Source organism: Lepidochelys kempii, chromosome 6 (genome assembly GCF_965140285.1).
Source record: "Lepidochelys kempii isolate rLepKem1 chromosome 6, rLepKem1.hap1, whole genome shotgun sequence".
In the NCBI taxonomy this organism is placed as follows: Eukaryota; Metazoa; Chordata; order Testudines; family Cheloniidae; genus Lepidochelys; species Lepidochelys kempii.
This window is the reverse complement of record NC_136385.1, coordinates 84,972,981-84,992,214: the sequence shown is the minus strand read 5'-3', so window position 1 is coordinate 84,992,214 and position 19,234 is coordinate 84,972,981. Positions and strand designations below refer to the sequence as shown.

The 19,234-nt window shown below is 40.2% G+C and overlaps 1 protein-coding gene across 6 annotated transcripts in view; it reads right to left on the bottom strand.

Annotated features, from left to right (window-relative positions):
• ARHGAP5 (Rho GTPase activating protein 5) overlaps positions 1 to 19,234 on the bottom strand; it is an 84,105-nt gene that overhangs the window by 3,937 nt on the left and 60,934 nt on the right. For 3 of the 6 annotated variants that reach the window (XM_073348976.1, XM_073348975.1, XM_073348977.1), the window contains 3 exons: positions 17,194 to 17,271; positions 15,765 to 15,896; positions 12,461 to 12,566 (listed from right to left, as the gene is read on the bottom strand). In XM_073348976.1, coding sequence (XP_073205077.1) covers positions 12,461 to 12,566; positions 15,765 to 15,896; positions 17,194 to 17,271 — 316 coding nt within the window. Of the gene's footprint in view, positions 1 to 12,460; positions 12,567 to 12,586; positions 12,678 to 15,176; positions 15,274 to 15,764; positions 15,897 to 17,193; positions 17,272 to 19,234 lie in introns of those variants that run through there. The other 3 variants (XM_073348978.1, XM_073348980.2, XM_073348983.1) reach the window with 3 other exon arrangements.

Genomic DNA, 19,234 nt, shown 5'->3' with positions numbered 1-19,234 from the left:
TGCCAAAGATCACTTTTTGAATTTAAGGGCAACCCAGGATCTACTCTGCACCTTCCCCAAAGCTAAGGGGGAGGGGTGCAGGCTCTGGGCTGGGGCTGAGGAGTTCACAATGTAGGAGGGGGGCTCTGGGCTGAGCCTGGGGCAGTGGGTTGGGGTGTAGGAGGCGGTGAGGGGTGCAAGCTCTGGGAGGGTATTTGGGTGCAGGAGGGGGCTTCGGGCTAGGGCAAAGTGTGAGGGTGCAGGAGGTGGTGCGGGGTGCTGGCTCTGGGAAGGGGTCAGGGCTGGGGCAGGGGCTTGGGGTGCAGGTGGGGGTATGGGGTGCTGGCCCTGGGAGGGGACTCAAGGCTGAGATACGGGTGCACTTACCTCGGGTGGCTCCCAGTTGGCAGCACAGTGAGGCTAAGGCAGGCTCCCTGCTTGCCCCGGCCCCACGCCGCTCCTGGAAGTTCCCCGTTCCCGGCCAATGGGAGCTGCGGGAGCGGTGTTTGCAGGCAGGAACAGCATGCCGAGACCCCTGCCCCCTCCTCCCCCCTGGGACAGTGGGGGCATGCTGGCCACTTCCGGGAGCGGTATGGGGCCATGGCAGGCAGGGAGCCTGCCTTTGCAGCAGCCCTGGTGCGCTGCCAGAGCCAGAGATCGTGATCCACTGGGAGAGTCCCTAGGATCAACCAGTCGATTGCAATTGACGGGTTGGTGACCACTGTTGTACACTGTTGAATCATTATCCTGAAATCAAGACTGTCTCCACAAAACAGGTCTATGTTAAGAGACTGTCCCTGTTGACACACAAACCTTCTATACCGGGGGGCAAAAATGAAGACTTTCTGTGCTATGAAGGGCCTTGTTTAACCTGCAAGTTTGGAACAGCTCTCTCACTCACTTTCCATTGCTGATTTCCCTGACCATCACCTTTTCTCCTTCAACATAGCTCCCCTGCCTCCTTTCAGTCCCTGCCATATCCAACCCTTCTGAGATTGCCAGTCTACCCACATCAATGACTTCTCTAAGTCCTCAGCCTCTCCTCTGTTATCTCAGTAGATAACACTACACTTCCCTTGACTCCCCCCATTGCAAGGTTTGCCTAATCAAGCACAAGCCATGGCTCAGCCCCTGTCCGATAGCTGTTGCTTATTTTAATAAGCATGATTGTTTCACTGTTAACTTGTCCTCCCCTTCCTCACTGGTCTGCTTTATTCACCTGTTGTCTTTCACCATATCTAAGGTCTTTGGGAGCTTTTTAAAATTACACACATATAGCACCTGGCACAATACAGGCCAGATCCCTGATTGTTAATCTGTGCATATATAACCAACATGAATTTGTAGTGACAGGGCAAGAAATAGGCAGTTTTTAACAACTTTTGTCAGTATTTTATTGATTAGGTTAACTATTGATATTGCTCTGTATGTCCTACTATCTTTTGGATCGTTATACACGCTTTTTTTTTCAAAAACATATGGTTATACACGCTTCCAAACAGGAATAGGGGATTTTGCCCTTTCAGGGGAGTGACAGAATTTGTAAGCACTCAAGGTATAAAAAAGTCCAAAAAAGATGCATAGGTATTAAAACGGTAAAGTAACAAAGAACAGTACCATAACTAATGCCAATCAATATGGTTTTCTTAAAAAGTTATCTAGTTAAATAAATGTGTGTGTTTTTTGTTTTTGTTTTTTAAAGAGATTATACATTTGATTGACAAAGGCAACTGTGTTGACATAGACTTCTGTAAGGCATCTGACTTAATATCACATGATATTTGGATTAACCAATCAGCACTATACAAAAATCAACATAGTACACATTATGTGGACTAAACACTGGGACATCCCAAAAAAGAACTGTAAATAGGGAAACATCACACAACATATTTTCTAGGGTCCTGCATGGATCTGTTCTTGGCCCAATGATATTCAATATCTTTATCAATGATCTGGAAGAAAATATAACATTGCTAGTAAAGTTTTCACATGACAAAATAGATGGAGTGGTAAATTTTAAGGAGAAGTCAGTTCTACTGAGTAATCAGAATTGCTTGGTAAGTTGGACTCATTTGAACCATTTTAATATACTCAGAAATACAAGGTCATACATCTATGAACAATGACCTTACAGAACGGGGAGGGGAGCCCTGAATTTTGCAAAGGAGTGCAATGCTATGCATAAGAGAGCTAATGCCATTATTGGATGTATAAGCAGGGGAATATCAAACAGGACTAGGGAGAAGGTATTATCTCTGCATAAAGCATTGATAAGACAAATACTGTATCCAGTGCTGGTGTTCACAATTTTAAAAAAATGTTGACAAATTGAAAAGACTTCAGAAAAGAGGTACAAGAATGATCTGAGGTCTGGGAAACCTGTCTTCCTGTGAGAAAGTTAAGTGATGACTTCTTCACAGTCTGCATGTATCTACGTGTGAAGAATATGTCTTACAGTAGAGGGGTCTTTAATTTAACAGTCAAAGACAGAATTTCCAATTACTGGAAACTGAAACTAGAGATTCAGACTAGAAATATGGTGTAAAATTTTAACAGTGAGGGTAATAAACCATTGCAACAGTTTACCTAGGAACTATTTACCTATGCTGGATTCTCTGTTACTAGAATTCTTTCAATTCAGCTTAGCTCTCTTTCTACAAGATATGCTTTAGCTCAACCAGAAGTTATGTGCTTGATGCAAGAACTACTGATAAAATGTTATGGCCTCTGTTATTCAGGAGGTCAGATTATGTGAACATAATGGTCCTTTCTGGCCTTACAATCTATGAAACTCACAGGGAAGCTTGTCCCTTGTACCCTGTACTTTATCCAGCAGCAGCAATATGTTAGATTTTTAGGTTCTTCAGAAAATGATATATTTATAACACAAGTTCCGGAGAATGAATTAAGCGTTATATAAAATTTTAAATGATTTTAATGCTTTATCATCAGCTCTTGAGTGGAGACGTTAATGAAATGACATTTTTAAACTAACAGCTGGCTTTGTAGCCAATACACACACACACACTCACACACGGTTTGAAATGAGAGTTCCTTGTAATTTAGATGTGATCACAAGAGAGCTCTTGCTTCTTTAAAGTTTTCTAGTTGCAACTGAATTTCTACTGTGCCTTTGTTTCTTCAGTTTAAATGTTCCTATGAAAATGTAGGATTCTGTCCTACTTTGAAATACAGCTGCGTATATTTATTAACAAGAACAACAACTGTTTTCTTGTTTTCAACATATAAAATGAGAATTTCCATCTTGGTGCCAGATCTTTGATATCCTGCACTCCTGCCAGGTGTGTGATCTGAGGTAAGTAGAACACCTATTTATTAGGCTAAATATTTCACTACTGTTCCAGCTTTACTGAAAATCAAACTGGTTTTAGATAAGGAATCTTTACCTTTAAAATAGAAAGAAACCACCTGCATTTAGCTGCCTCCAGACATAAGTCTACATCTTGTGCCGCAATTACAGATTTTAAGGTTTTAGATTTGTTGTTTATCTGGAAATGGGCGGAGTTTTATCTATTTTGGTTTTTAATATATGATTAAGGTTCACCAAGTTCATGATTTGTAGTGTGAAAATAATTGGTTAATAAATCTGATAGACAACTGGGACATTAATCAGGACTCAATGTATACAAATATTAAGACCATTGTACAAGAAAATATTTTCCCATTTGCAGTGGAAGAAGTAATTGCAACGGGGAATATTTTGTGTTAATAAATGTAGTACCTTTATCAAGTAGTATAGGATGTATCAAATATTGTCTGTTTTGAACGTATTATGTCCAGAGATATTTACATACTCTTCCTGAATTAGGGCAATATACACATTCTCTTTCTTAAGAACAACTTCTTATATTTTAATGAGTAGTTAATGCTATCAATATTCCATGTACAGAATTTTAAAGAATTCAAAAGACAACAGGGAAGAGGTTGTATTTTGTTAAATGCTTGTATTCAAGGATTTTTTTTAAAAAAATGGCTCTTCTACATATAATTGTTTCCTAGGCTACATCTCAGAGGAAAAGTAATAAATCAGTCTGTTGCCAACTGAATAATTGAATTAAACTTTTAAGAACACTTAAATCTAAACAGGCTAAAATGGTACACAATACCCTGCTGAGAGCAAAGGGAGTAGACTAGTTATTAAAAGGTCATGTTTTACGATAGAACAAATGCTCAGCCTTTAAAATTATCACAGAACCTTCTCCCTTTTCTTCCTGAAGTAATTCAACATGCTGCCTAGACCTACTATCTGGAGCTCTGTTTTAAACTCCATCCTTGACCCTCTCCAGTGAGACTCCCAGCTCCCTATACTTCTCTGAAACTGTTCTCACTTACGTTGCTAATAACGTCTTCAGTGCTAAGTCTCAGAAACAGTATTCTATCCCTACTTCCTGTCAGGCTGCTTTTTACCCTGTTGACCATGCTCTCCCTGAAATCTTGTCTCCCTCAGCTTCCATGACTATTCTCTCTTGGCTCTTCTACCTCTCCAATTGCTACTTCAGTGTTTGGTTTGGAAGATTCTTCTCACTCCAAATAATGAGAGTTCTACTGGGCTTCTTCCTTAGCCCTCAACTCCTCTCTCTGTATGCAAAAGTGATCATAAAGAGATAGATTTGTTCTATCATCTATCTTCTCTGTGTTGACAACACTCAGATCTACTTCTCTACTCTGAACTTCTTCTGCTCCTGGCCCCAGCTAAAATCTCAGCCTGTCTTTTTGATATCCACGGATCATCTTAAACTCAACATGATCTTTTAATCATTGCTTCTAAATCCTCCTCATCCCTTCCTTTCTCAGTCACCATGACAAAACCTGCACTCTACCCTGACATGTGTAAGAACTTGAGAGTACCTTTAATTACCCAGCCTCGTCAAGGTATAAGATATCAATAGCTGAAAATATATGGACAATAAGGAAAAAGAATTTTCAGGGGCATGGTGTCTATCTCCATGAAAAAGATAAGTCATATTTCGTATAGACCCCCTTAATCAGTACACTCTCTGTAACTGATATGGAAAGTGTAGACTGCCCCACATTAAGATCACGACAGGTTAGATTGTGATAAATCATAGAAGATAGTCCATTTAACACAATTATTGAAGCTAAGCACATATCAGGGAACTAAAAAGGAAATTTTTAAAAATATCTTTTTTAACAAACAGTAACTGCCATTTTCATTACCTTCCCACATTAGTTTAAACACAAGGTAGCCTAGGAGTCTTTACATTTTCTACTCAGGAGCCTTTGAAGAAGTTTTGAAAATTGCAGAGTTTTTAAATAGAATGTTTGTTTCTTTAAAGCTCTTATGCTGCCAGTCTATTCCACTGGTTTCAGATGACTAGATGACCCATCGAGGTCCCTTCCAGTCCTACAGGTCTATGATTTTCAAATCCTTTTACCATCCATTACTGTGATCAAATTTAAGGCAATCTCTTGCATGAGTTTGGTTCTGCATACTGCATTTTGATCTGGTTCCACTCTTTTAGAGCTGTTAACTTTAATATCCAACTTAGCAGGACTTTCTTTCCTAGTGCTCAGAAAGGTTTCTCTAGGGAGATACAGAAAGCTATTTTTGTGGTTTAATTAGTTGGGGAGCCAAATACTTTTTTGAATGAATATCTTAAAAGGATTCAGCTGGGAGCTCACAGAGCTGCAACATGTGACCTCTTATTTAGCATTTTATTTTTCAACATGTTACTGTTACAGTGAACTAAACATAATACTACCCTGTAATGTATTTTACTATAAAATACATTCCCAAATAAATCAAACATTATATAACTACATTAGAAGTCCACGAGAATGCAACATTAAAATTGTATAGCTAGCCATAATTAAGTCCAGAAATGCAATTATGGTTGAATATTCAACTGTACCTATGTCACCTTGAGTCTATGTATTATAAAATCTTTATACTATATTGTGCTATTTAAGAAATATTAGTCATTATGAGATTTTTCTGCTCTAGATGAAGTTAAGAAGAAGAATATACACAATAATCAAAGAATCAGGGTGTTTCTTAATAATCACTTGAAACAGCCTCATCCATTGCACAGATTTTCTAAAATTGGACAAAAAGTCACTATAATGCACTCTATAGTCACACCAGTTTAGTTTCAGTTGAGTTAATTCTAATTTGTAACTGTGACCACAATCAGACACAAGGCTTTTCAGGGCATACTCTTGCATAGATGGGATGAGAAATCAGATGACAAAACTGGCCTTTTCACTCTTCTTTCCATTATTCTGAATATTACATATTCGTACATACACACGAAGTCATAGTATGGGGAGTGCCCATCTGCTAGTCTAAAGATTAAAAACAATTCCTTATTTGTTAAAATCAAGGAAAAACCTTGACAGCATCAAATGCTCATGTAGACCAGATTTGAGGAGACAAATATAAGATTTCACTCCATAAGAAATATTTGTTTTCAAGCAGTTTTATTAAACAAGACTTAAAGATGTTATGAAAAGCCAGGAGCAAAATAGACATGATCCTAAGTACCCCTGTATTCACACCTTACAGGCTACTGCAATGTTTGTACAAAATATCTTGTAATGATTTCCCTCTGTATAACATTACTAGAATATATTTAAAGACAAAGACAGCCTACCCTAGGTAAAAGAGATAAACAGGTCTGTCCTAGACAAAGGAATATGATTTTAACTCAATTTACATATGAGCCATTGTGACAGGGCAGCAGTAAAACCCCTTGAATGCCCTGCCAAAATGCTAGTTAAGCCCTGCTTTTTGGTAGGGAAGCCAGGTGCAGGGGCCCAGGTAGCCAGCAGAGAGCCCAGATGCAGGCCCTAATGAGGGTCAAGGACTTGAGCTAAGTAGCGGCAGCTGGACTGAGGAAGGGAAGGGCTATAAAAGCCCTAGAGAAAGCTCAGTAAGGAGGCTAGCCTGGGAGGGGACAGGAGGCTACAGCTGTCTCCTCACCACAGGAAGGGAGCCTCATGGGCCAGAAGACCCTAGAACGGGTTAGAAAGGGGATAACTGTTGGGGGATAAAGAGGACTACACTGTAGCACTGTAAATAAAAGCACAAGGTTGAAACACTGGAACAAGGCATGAGGACTCTTATTTTGTCAGCCTAAGCACAGGGTACAGGGGAAAGGAGGAGGAAACCTGTGAGGACCCTGTGACAGCCATAAACAAAACTATCAAGCTAAACCTGCAGAGGCTGTCTTAAGCCTGAACTCTAGAGAGAATTAAAGTGGCTCCTGCCATGAAAGAGACAGGAGACTGAATCCCCAGGTGGCTTTCCTAACTTTATATTCCCAAAAAATTGGCTTTGTTCTCAAAGGACAGAGAAACTCCATCTCTATCTTTTACCTGTGAAGACAAGGGAAGCCAGCACCTTGAATTTCTGTAGAAGGTTCTAACTGAGAGACAGTCAGTCATGCTAGACAAAGAATAATTGGTGAGAGAAACCATCCTAGAGACCGTACCTTGCTAGATTAAGTTATAGACTTTTAGGTTCATATCTTCACTCCTATTACTAACCATCTTTACCTTTATTTATTTTACCTAGCATTACTTAAACTATGTTCTGTTGTTAATAAACTTGTTTTATTTTTCATCTAACCCAACCCAGTGCTGTGTTTGAACTGAACTGTTAACTTCAGTTAAATTGGTAGGCTGCTGGGTATTGTCTCTTTAAAGGAGCAAACGTACCTTCTGATTTCTCTGAGTAGTCCAGGGGAGCACTGCAGACTTCAGGGCAGACAGTTCTGGGCAAATTTGGGATTGTAGGCGTGTTGGGGTCATCTTGCCAGGTGTAACCAAAACTTGTAGAAACCAGGGATGGAACTATTGTGTTGTAAAGAGGCTGCTAGGGTCAGAGAGCTGAACAAACGGTTACTTACCTGTAACTTGTTCTTATAAATGTGATGCAGACATGTATTCTACTTATGTGTGTGTGCATGCACCCAGCACACTGGAGCTGGAAAACACTGCCTAGCAGTATTCATAGGGGCAGTGCTCATGTCCTGTGCCCTAGCCCCTCCCCTGGCCATATAAAAGGTGGTACCGCCCCAATCTCCTCAGTTCTTTCACACAGAACATCAGAAGTACAGACTCTGATGCAGACGGCATGGAGCAGGAGTCATGGAATACACATTTGCATCACATTTTAAGGAAAAACAGTTACAGGTAGGTAACCAACTTCAGCCACCTCTGAAGAGGACATTGGCACACACTTGCATATTGGACGACGTGTGTGCATGCAACAATATGGCCTAGCAACTGCACACATATTCAGGCTGTGGTTGAGTCTGCAGCTCCAGACATAGGTGGGGAATTGCCTGGAATCACTCAGCTGGTGGAAATGCTCTTGAACTTGTAGAGTCCATCAGTGTCCCAATGAACTTGATTCTTTGAGTTAGAACCAATGTTGACTTTCCACTGTTTAGGAGGAGACTGAGAAGACCAGGTAGGCATAGTGTGAAGTGAACCTGACAGAGAACTTCCTCTCTGGACTTCACCCTTAGTAACCAATCACCCAGATATGGAAAGATATGAATACCCCTCTTCTTGAAGCATTCTGTTACCACAGTCATGTATTTGGGAAATCCCAGGAAGCAGAAGATAGGCTGAAAGGCAGCAGACTGTAGTGGTAGTGCTGGACAGCTACCACAAACATGAGGAACCTCCCATGGCTCGGAACAATTGATATGCGGAAATAAGCATCCCACAGGTCCACAGCAGCAAACCAGAAATTGTGATTTAAGGCGGAGAGGATAGTTGCTAGGGTGACCATACAGAATCTCACATATATATTTGTTGAGATTGAAGAGGTCAAGGACAGATCTCTTCCCTCCCTTGGGTTTGGAAACCAGGAAGTATTGGGAGGAAAGCCCCCATCCCCAGTGCTGCCGGGGAACCTCCTCTATAGTCCCCAGGGCCAACCGAGACTGAACCAGCTGGAGGGGCACATTCTCATGAGAGAAGTCCCTGAAAAGGCAGTGGGTCGGGAGGAGGGATGGAAAGAAACAGTACGGCATAACCCAATCTGATGGTGCTTAGGACCCAGCTTTCCATGGTAACTGAGTCCAAGATATGATAAAAACAAGCTAGCCTGTGCCCAAAACAGATGGAAAGGAGAAAGAGAGGTCATCACTGGGTTACAGTCCTGGACACTAGAGTCAAAATAGGCGCTTGCTGGATGCTGGGGAGAGAGGGAAATGGGGGAATGGGAGAGCTGGCAGGTTAAACCCAGAACCAGAGAACCCTCTCTTCTGGGATCTGTGGCCCTTCCAGGAGTAGTCCTTCTTCCTTACAGGAAGGGAGAATTGTCCGAAAAAACGTTGCTGTGTTGACCGCAATAGTGGCATCTCTTTATGGCCAGAGTATATACTCCCAAAGAACAGGACTTAGCTATGGAGTTTTTAAAAGAGTGCAGGGTTTCATCATTTTTTTCCTGAAAATAAATCCCAACCATCGAACGGTAAGTCTCCAATGGTCTGCTACATCTCATGTGCAATGCCCAAATTCTGCAGTCATAAAGCCCTCCTCATGGTCACAGCCAATGCTGTAACTCTGGTTGCGGCATCTACCATGTCCAGAGCTAACTGCAACAGTCTTGGTCACCATATGGCCTTCTGCAATGAGTGCTATAAACTATTCCCTGGGAGGATTCTGGCAACTTATCCACAAACTATATACATGGCTGCCCAATTGACAAGAGTCATATTTAGAGACCAACACCCGATGGTTCCCAATGCACATTTGCATGGAAGAGAAAGTATAAATCTTCCTCCCCATTAAGTCCATCCTTTTGGACTCTTTGTCCTTAGGGGTGGACTTATACCTTCCCTGCCATGCCCTGTAATTTGCTGCAGTTTCCACCAGAGAGTTAGGAGCCAGATGGGAGTAGAAACCCTCAAAACCTGGCATGCGAATGAAATACCGCTTCTCTGAATGCTTTGCCATGGGAGGCAATGAAGCTGCAGTATTCCAGAGGGCTTCTACAGGCTCCAAAAGAGCCTCATTCATCAGGAGGGAGAGTCTCCCTGAAGCTAATGACTGGAGAATACCCAAGGTAGTGGCCATATGCCTTAGGAGGTCCTGATAAGACTTAAAATCCTTAGGTCACTGAGGGAGAGAAAGGTTCTGGTACAGGACAGTCATCGAGGGAGGAGGTTTGGTGCATCAGCGACGGGTCCTGTTCTTGCACCATAGGATCTGATCGCAATAACTCCGGAGGTCCAGGGGGAAACAAGCTCAGCAGTTGCTTGCAGCCGAGATGGCCTGGGAGTGGGAGCCATCAGTGGGACCAGGTATCTTGCTCTGATGTAGGTCAAGGAGTGGGACCTCAGGAGCAAAGAAGCATCCGAGGGCTTCCAAGGAGGCCACTGAGCATACAGTTTAGGCATTGTTGGCCAATAGGCACTGGGCCAAGAGCCCTGTCCCAAATGCAGAACAGATGCCCATCTCCGTACTAACACGGCTGTTACTCTGAAACCTGTCATCTCCGTACTGATGGTGATCGAGGGGGATCTGTGATGCCAATCTGATGACGAAGGGTAGGATGACACGGACCTGGAGCTTCAGTAGTCCTGGAGCTTCTCTGGTGACAATGGAGCAAACAGACTCATCTAAAGTCCAATATGGGGGCGGCATCGGTGCTGAAGAGGAATGGGTGATCAGCAACGGCAGTACTGAATGAGAGAGTCCCATCCAGTACTAGGAGAGGCACCAGTATCAATACTAAGGGCAGCACTGAAATTGACAAAGGAATCTGCTGCCATGATGATGGTGCTGAAGGATGCACCCACATCAGGGGCCATTCAGTACTGGGCCCAATGTTGGCCTCAACTCCACAGTCTGAGGCCCAGATGGTGCTCTGGTGATGACGAGCCCAGGAGCTCTGCAACATGGCCACAAGATGCCAAAGGCACAAGAAAGGACAAGGCTGCAGAGGCCATATCACCAGCCAACTCTTGAACCAGTGGAGAGTCTGGGACTGAGAGGCAAAGAAGGTCGATGCTGTTTGCTATGTTGCCAGCATTGAGACAGTTGCGTGGTGCCAACATCATTGGTACCAGACTCAATGAATGCCCCATGACCAGAACCAGAGTCAACACTACAGGCTCTCTTAGTGGTACCAGGGAGCAGTTAGACGATACCGCTCCATCCTGTGTGCTGGTGGGAGTACACTGCTCCTTTCAGAATATCAGGAGAAGCCTCCTCAAGCCCTGGAATGGTCCAGATTCATTTTATGGGATCTCTTCCTCGCCATACCAGAGGAGGAAAAACAACAACCGCTTTTTCTTCTTGGGAAAATGCCAGAGCCCAAGCATGGAGCAGAATCACTTGCCAGATCTGAAGGTGACTGCCAATCTGGCACTGAAGCCCTCATCTAAGTGGGCCTCCTTCAGGTGCTTGTCTCTCACCACCCGAGTCCTCACTGTGAATGACTTGCAGATGGTGCACCACTCTTTAATGTGTCCTTCACCAAGACACAAGCACCTTATGTGGGGATCACTGTTGGGGATGCCCCCCACACCCACCCCACGACAGACAATGCTTAAACACACAGGGCAGCCAACAATTCAAACTAATACTATACTAACACTAAACTTAAACTAAGTGGTACTATATTCAAGAAAAAATTCTTAGAAACTGAGACCGAAAGCAGAAGGTGAAAAACACCACATGGAACTCTGTCACTATCCACAAGTGGTCAGAACGTACGGAGGGAGTCGGGACAGCATTGCCCTTATATGGCCTGGGGAGAGGCTAAAAAGTCACAGAATATGAGTGTGCTCATAACAGGTACCGCTAGGCAAAGTTCTCCAGCTCCTGTGAACTGGGTATGCACACATTAAGTAAAATACACAGCTGCATCTACTCGGAGAACCAGGGCTCCACAGCACACAGACACTCATGATACTGCATGTTTGTCTGCATACTGTAAGTCACAGCAACAGAGCATTTAAGGCACGAGGGTTACAAAGCAGGCAGTGACACAACCCCTTACTGATCTAGACTGCAGAACATGACAGTAGATTAAATATTTATTGCATTCTTATGTTATTTAGTTCATTGTATGGTTTTGTGCTGAATTTTAATTAAATAACTCCCAAATCTACAAGTGTTGCACGCAACTGTCTCTTCAACAGAGACATTTACTCAAGGTAGAGCAAAATTTCTTATATCCCACAAAATAGTGATAGTGTCAGATTATCCTACTTCAATAAATCACAGTTTATTTTTCCATTAATCACAAATTAATAAGATAGAGTAAGGCAAACCTATTACACAAACCATGAACTCTTTTCATTTCAAATTAACTTACGTTTCAAATCCACTTTCTTGCATTCCTTTTTTTTTGCCCTTAGTATCAGTTTGGTCATGCATTCAATATTTTTATTGACAGATGAGTGATAAGACCATATAAAATATTCAGTAATTATTAAATAGATTTTTAGTAGTGATAACAATACTAAACCTGTTTAGATGAGTTATTACAAATTTGAAGACATCGTAGTTCACAGGATGGAATTTCTTCACAATTTCTTTTAGCTCATGCAGTCGTTCTGTCTTATCCAAGATCTCTGTAGAGATAATAGCAAAACACCAATTTTCCCTATATATTTAAAAGGAAACCTTTACAAATGGTGCTGCCAATTCGTCTCATGAGTTTGTAGGGACAGAAAGCATCCATACTGGAAAGGAATGCCAAGGTGAGAAACAGTATTTGACAGTTACATGAAGAATTGTATCTAGACGAACTATTGTATAGTTCTACTTCTCTATCATAGGTAGAACACAGTCGGTGCCTGATAAAATTATTTATCTGTGTTTAATGTTAGAAAATCATTTAAATAGCTCATTGTTGGCTTGTGAGATGATCATCAGTAACTCACTTATGAGTCAGATTTCCTGTCAAGATTCCTCTCTGTTTTCACTGTTACTACCCAAAATATTTTATAAGACTTTTATTCAGAGACAGAAGATTCCCAAAATTTGGGGAGAGGTTGTTCTAATGCATGATTTATGCCCATGAACTGAAAATATGTTAAGCCCATCAACTAGTCCAACTGGTGAAATAACATGATTGAGCCTGGGACAGAGAATTTAAAAACCACTCAGTTTAAAAGAGAAAAAGGTAGAAACTAGCAGAAGCAGGCAAACATACAAATTTTAAAGAGCAAGTACGGACAACAGTCTAGAGAGTAAATTAACAGAGAAGCCTTCCCCATACTATTAAAAGTGCAATGTACATAGGCTAATTTTTCTGTATGGATAGCAATCACAAGTTTATCCAAACCTTTGCAAACAGCAGCTGCAGAAATTATTTGAAATAAATTTGTAATTTTAGGGTGAGTTCTTGGTGTTTAGATATAAGGACTGGCACATAAGGAAAGATCATTCAATATAAAATAAAAGAAGTTTAAGGTAGCAGTAATAGAAAGAGCCATTGGAATGGACCTAATCTCTCTCAGAGTAACAGCCTTGTTAGTCTGTATTCGCAAAAAGAAAAGGAGTACTTGTGGTACCTTAGAGACTAACCAATTTATTTGAGCATAAGCGAGCTTAAGTGAGCTGTAGCTCACAAAAGCTTATGGTCAAATAAATTGGTTAGTCTCTAAGGTGCCACAAGTACTCCTTTTCTTTTTGCTAATCTCTCTCGGAAGTGATATGACTAAGGTACCCTCTGTGTCTGATATTTGGGAAATATTTTGTGGCTCCCAGTGGAGCAACAGGACTGGCAGTTTTAGTACTGCTGAAAGTTGCAATTGCAGCAAAAGGACTGAAGCTCCCTCTTGATTCGCTAGAAGACAGTTGGTTAGACAAAAATAATTATCCATAATTTCTTCAAAGGCTGATTGAATGAAAGTTCAAAGAACTGGAACATAAAGGATGCCATCATGCATTTCTCTGGGTAGCCCACGATGTATATGCGAAAATTTCTTGAGTTTTAAAAATTGAGAGAGAGTGGGGTCAACTGGCCAAATGATATTGCTAAAGGAAGTGATGCTGTTTTACAGCTTAAAAAGGACTGAAATGGAATTGTGTTTAGGGCCAGGAACTCAGTGTTTGTCATATGGAGGAAGAGACTTCTAGTATGTTTTCCTATTTAGATGGTGTTAGGATTATTACTTTAAAAAAAAACAACCAACAAAAAAAACAACCATCAATTTTGATCCATCAATTTTACTGTTAGTGTACATAATATTTTTACCTTATTCTTCTGACTGGTAATACTTTATTAAAAACAGGGAACAAATAGTCTCTAACCCAGACTCAAAATAATGCTACAATTAAACAATATGTAGGCACCAGGGAGTTTCCACTCTGCCCTGAACATGCAAACACTTTCTGTGGAGTTAATGCCATTTGGCATCTAGTTCATTAAAATGTTATCTGCATGATTTTATTACTAAAAACAAATTTGAAATGCCGGGCCATACAGCACAGCATTAAATCTGTTTCCAAATTGGGATTATTATTCTGCAACAATAAAATTTAATTTATGAACAGTCTTTACTTTTTTTTTTTTAAAACTGAAAAAGAAAATAATTATGAGTCTACTAGATGCCTGGGAGCGGGTGGGGGGGGGAGAATGCCCCCAGACAGGGAAGGAAAGTGAAGTTCTTCTCCTTTTTCTCTTTTCTTTTTAAGCCAAAGGAACAACACACAATAAAATACAATAAAATACTAGCCTGAGTTCTTTTAGGAAGAACAAAGGTAACAAAACAAACACTACTTATGCTAATGACACAGATAAGGAAGGGACAACTGCTCATTCTGTCAGAGGCCAAAGGCGGTAGAGAAGGAAGTGAGGGGGCTTCGCCCGTGCAGTGCTAAATAGCCTCAAGGCAGACAAAGAGGGAGGGAGAGCACATACGTGGGCTCAACTGGACACTGCTACCAAAAATTTCCCATTAGAGATGCAGGGGCACACAGACACCTAAAGTGGAGCACCCATAGGGACACTACTCGAAGAACAGCTTTTCCTGTAAATAAAGTATTTATGGATATCAACTAGATAAAGCCAAAACATACAAAGATACATGTGTTAAAAGGTAGATTAATCTAGCTGGTCTTCCGTACCAAGTTTCCAGATTTAGTGTGATGAATATACTGTCATGTTTTGGATAAGAAAACAATACTATTTGTGTCATAGTTCCACCCTGCAAAAATATGTAACATTGGCTTACGTTTATGGAATAGTTTGCTGCAATCCAATTCCCTGACCTAATCTGATTCAAAGAAGGCCTTCAAATGGGGGAGATCCATAAAAGTTATGCTTTTCAGCTGTAAGTGTATGAAACATAATTGAAAGGTAAACAGATTTAACACTGTATAGTTTTTGGGTTTTTTTAATAAACGAATTTGGGAACATTCCCAAATAAAATGAATATTAAATATTTTTAACTTATAAACCTTTTTGAACTAAGTATTTATTTCATGCATGCTTCTATTACTATTCTATAAATTTCATCTTCAACTTTACTACAGACTGGCAAAGATAATTCTTTCAATTAAATGAATTATCCAAATAAGACAAAGAATAAAATCACAATTTGGTCTGAGATATTAATTAAAGGTTTTACTTCTTTATGTAATAGTGCTCATTCATTTTAAAGAATGTCATTTTAAAACTGCACAGACACACCAGAGAGCACCAATTTATTTTAAAAAATTCAGTTTCACAAGAGCTAGTCATGTCAAAATATAATGAATTTAAAACCTACAATAAGATAACCACAGAACATAATCAACAAGAGACTAGATTTACTACTTACTTGATGCTTCTACCAACTCTGGATGTAGAGAATAAGGTATTAAAGGATCTGGCAGATCTGCAAAGAAAGCTTTAAGAGCCCCTGCCACAGCATTTACTGTCACTTCCATAGATTCTAGGTTGATATTATGATCTGTGAGACACAATGAAACAGCAATTTATTAGTGTAAGCAAAACCAACAGCTGTCACTGCACATACCTTATTTTTAAAAAGTATCTATAATATAAAAAAGGATATACCACCAAAAATTCTATTCCAAAAGTAACTGAATGAAAAGGTCCACCAGTAGGCAAATACATGCCTGCAATCATGCTCTGATCCAAACGTGAGTAAATCCACTAATGTACCTATACAGCTGAAGCACTAAGATATTTTAGATAGATATTTAATATATAGATTTATATATTCTGTACAGAAGATGTTGGCTTCAATGTGGCAGAGAAAAAAATCTAATTTACTCTTGCCACTGTCTATGATGAATGTTACTGCGGGAATCAAGGTCAGAGTGTTTCTATATACATGACTGGGGCAGTATATTACAGGGTGAAGTTCAGAGAGGAATAATAATAAATACTACTAATAATACAGGACATCTTCCCTTGGAGATCCAGATTATAACCACAATACACTATTTGCATTCAAGTACATTCTAACAAGATGAATAAAGGCTCTACATTGCACTGGAAGTGGACTACCTACATTTAACATTTTAACAAGATTACTCAAAATATAATTCACTAGAATAACAGAATCCTCATTAGTCATACATCTTGCTTTTTAATCAGAACATGAATGCCAAATACTAATAAATATAAATATTTATCCAAAAATACAACAGTTAAGCTATAAAGGAAGTAGAGGTATTTTGGCAAATTACAGTTGAGAAATGTCAGTCAGAACATAAGAACTGCCATACCAAGTCAGACTAGTGGTTCATCTAACCAACATCCTGTCTCACAGTGACCAGTAACAGACAGGAGTGCTCTTGGATTCTTCACTAACACTAAGGGCTTGTCTACATGGGAACACTCAGGAAAATTAATCCAAATTAACTAAAGGTATCAATTTACAGTGGATTAGTTAAACTGCATTAAACCCATGTGGACAAACATTCAGAATTAAAGTGGGTTTAATTCACTTTATTTTAATTCACTTCCAAAATCAGTGTTCCGCTTTAGGAGTAGTAAAGGGGATATGTTAAAATACACTGTTAGAAGTAGAAGAACTCAAGAACGAACGACATTCATTTGAGCAATCTAAAAGAAATTAGAAAACAAAGTACCTGAGTTCTTATGAATAATATTTAATTTATAACAGCAGGATGCTAGAGTGACCAATACTGAACCCCAATTCCTTTCCAAAAATAGCTATTAAGAATAATTCTGGAGAAGAGACTTATTGCTGTACCAGGAAAACCAGCTACAATTACCTTGATCAAACTGTTTCTGAATGTTGTCTTGATCAGTTTTATTCCCACTAACACGGTAAAGGCCTTCAGTGCATAGTCCTGGTTGGGGAAAGAAAAAAACTTTTTTAAACATAAAAATATATTTTACAGAGTAACAATGAGATGGACATACTGTACATAAATATTCATTCATACATGAAAAGTAGAAATTAATGTGTTCTGCACATAAATTGATTCAAAATAATCTGCTGGATATTACATTTATATAGGAATTACCATATTGTTTCAGAACAACAGTCTATCTAGTCCAGTTTCTTGTCTCTGACAATGGCTACGTTTTAGTCACAGGTATTTTTAGAAAAAGTCATGGACAGGTCACAGGCAGTAAACAAAAATTCACAACCCATGACCTGTCCATGCATGGGCACCATGGGTGTTCAGGGGAGGGGTGTGGCCAAGGGCCTTCACTGGTGCTGGGGAGGTCTAAGGGGCTGGCAGTCTCCCTACCCAGCTCCACACGGCTCCCCGGAAATGACATATTCCTCAGCTCCTAGGCGGAGGCATGGCCGGGGGGGGCTCTGCAGGCCCTGCCCCTGCCCAAAACGCCAGCTCCACTGCTCCTATTGGCTGGGAACCATAGCCCATGGGAGCCTGAGCAGCTCTGGCAGCCTGAGCAGCTCTGGCAGCCCCTGGGCCAACCACACCAGCCACTGCAGAAGCCACGGAGATCACAGAATCTGTGATCTCTGTGACAGACTCGCAGCCTTAGCCATAATACATGCCTGCATTAGACACATGTGGAATAATCTCCCCACCACAAAAGAGATCTGCTTAAATCATGAAGTCCAAGGTTTAATATAATTTCTAAATGCACTGTCATTAATAAAAACTTTGGATATTGATATGTAAATATATAATCCTTTTTTGAATCCTAATAAATTCTTTGGATCAACAACTTCCTGTAGCAATTACTTCCACAATTTAATCACATGCTGAGTGAAAAAATTAGTTCCTTTTATTGGTTTTGAATTTTCTACCTTTTAATTTCAGTGAACATGGCCTGATCTTAGTTAAAAAAGAGAACAGATGACTTTGAGATCTACCTTCTTTATATCATTTATTATTTTATATATTTTTATCATGCCCCATCTTATTCATCTCCTTTCCAAGGCAAACAATCCCAATCTTTTGAGAGTTTTCCAGGCCTTTGATTATTCTCATCAATCTTCTCTGAACCTCTTCCAGCTCGGCCATACCCTTTTGAGTTGGGGTGACAAGTATTACAAAAGTATTTCAGCTGAGGCCGAAGCATTGATTGTATAAAAAGGATTATGTTTTCAATATTATCCTCCATTCCTTGGCTACCCAAACATCTTGTTGGCTTTTTGGCACACTGCACATTTCCATTGAGCTGTCACCAGTGACACCAAAGTTGCTTTCTTGGGTTGATAAACTTAATTTAAAATCCTCTAAGATGTAAAAGTAGTTTAATTTTTTTCCCTCTAATGTGCATAACTTTGCATTTGTTGATGTGAAATTTTGTTTGCCATCATATTGACTATTCACCTAGCTTTAGGTCTGTCTGTAGTTCCTTACAGTCTTCTCTGGTCCCAACTAATCTAAATAACTGTGTGTCATATGCAAGTTTTGCTATCTCACTACTCACTTCCCGCACCACCTTTCCCAGACCATTAATAAATATATTAAACCAACACCAGACCTTGTGTGGAGAGACCTAGCTGTTAACCTTTTGCCATGTTGAAAATTGACCGTTTAATCCTACTCTGGTTTGTCTCCTAGCCAATTTTTGATCCAAGACAGTACTTTGCCTTTCACCCTGTGCCTACTTAGTTTCTTTAGTAGCCTCTTGCAGAGGACTTTTCAAAGACTTTTTGGAATTCTACATATATTATATTACGTCATCTAGTTCTCCTTCATCCACTGCTTTACTGATACATTCAAAGAATGAGATATGATTTTCCTTTGCAGAATCCATACTGATTAGACTTAGCAGATCAAGAGCTTCCAGACATTTTATTATTTTATTTATAATTGTCAAATC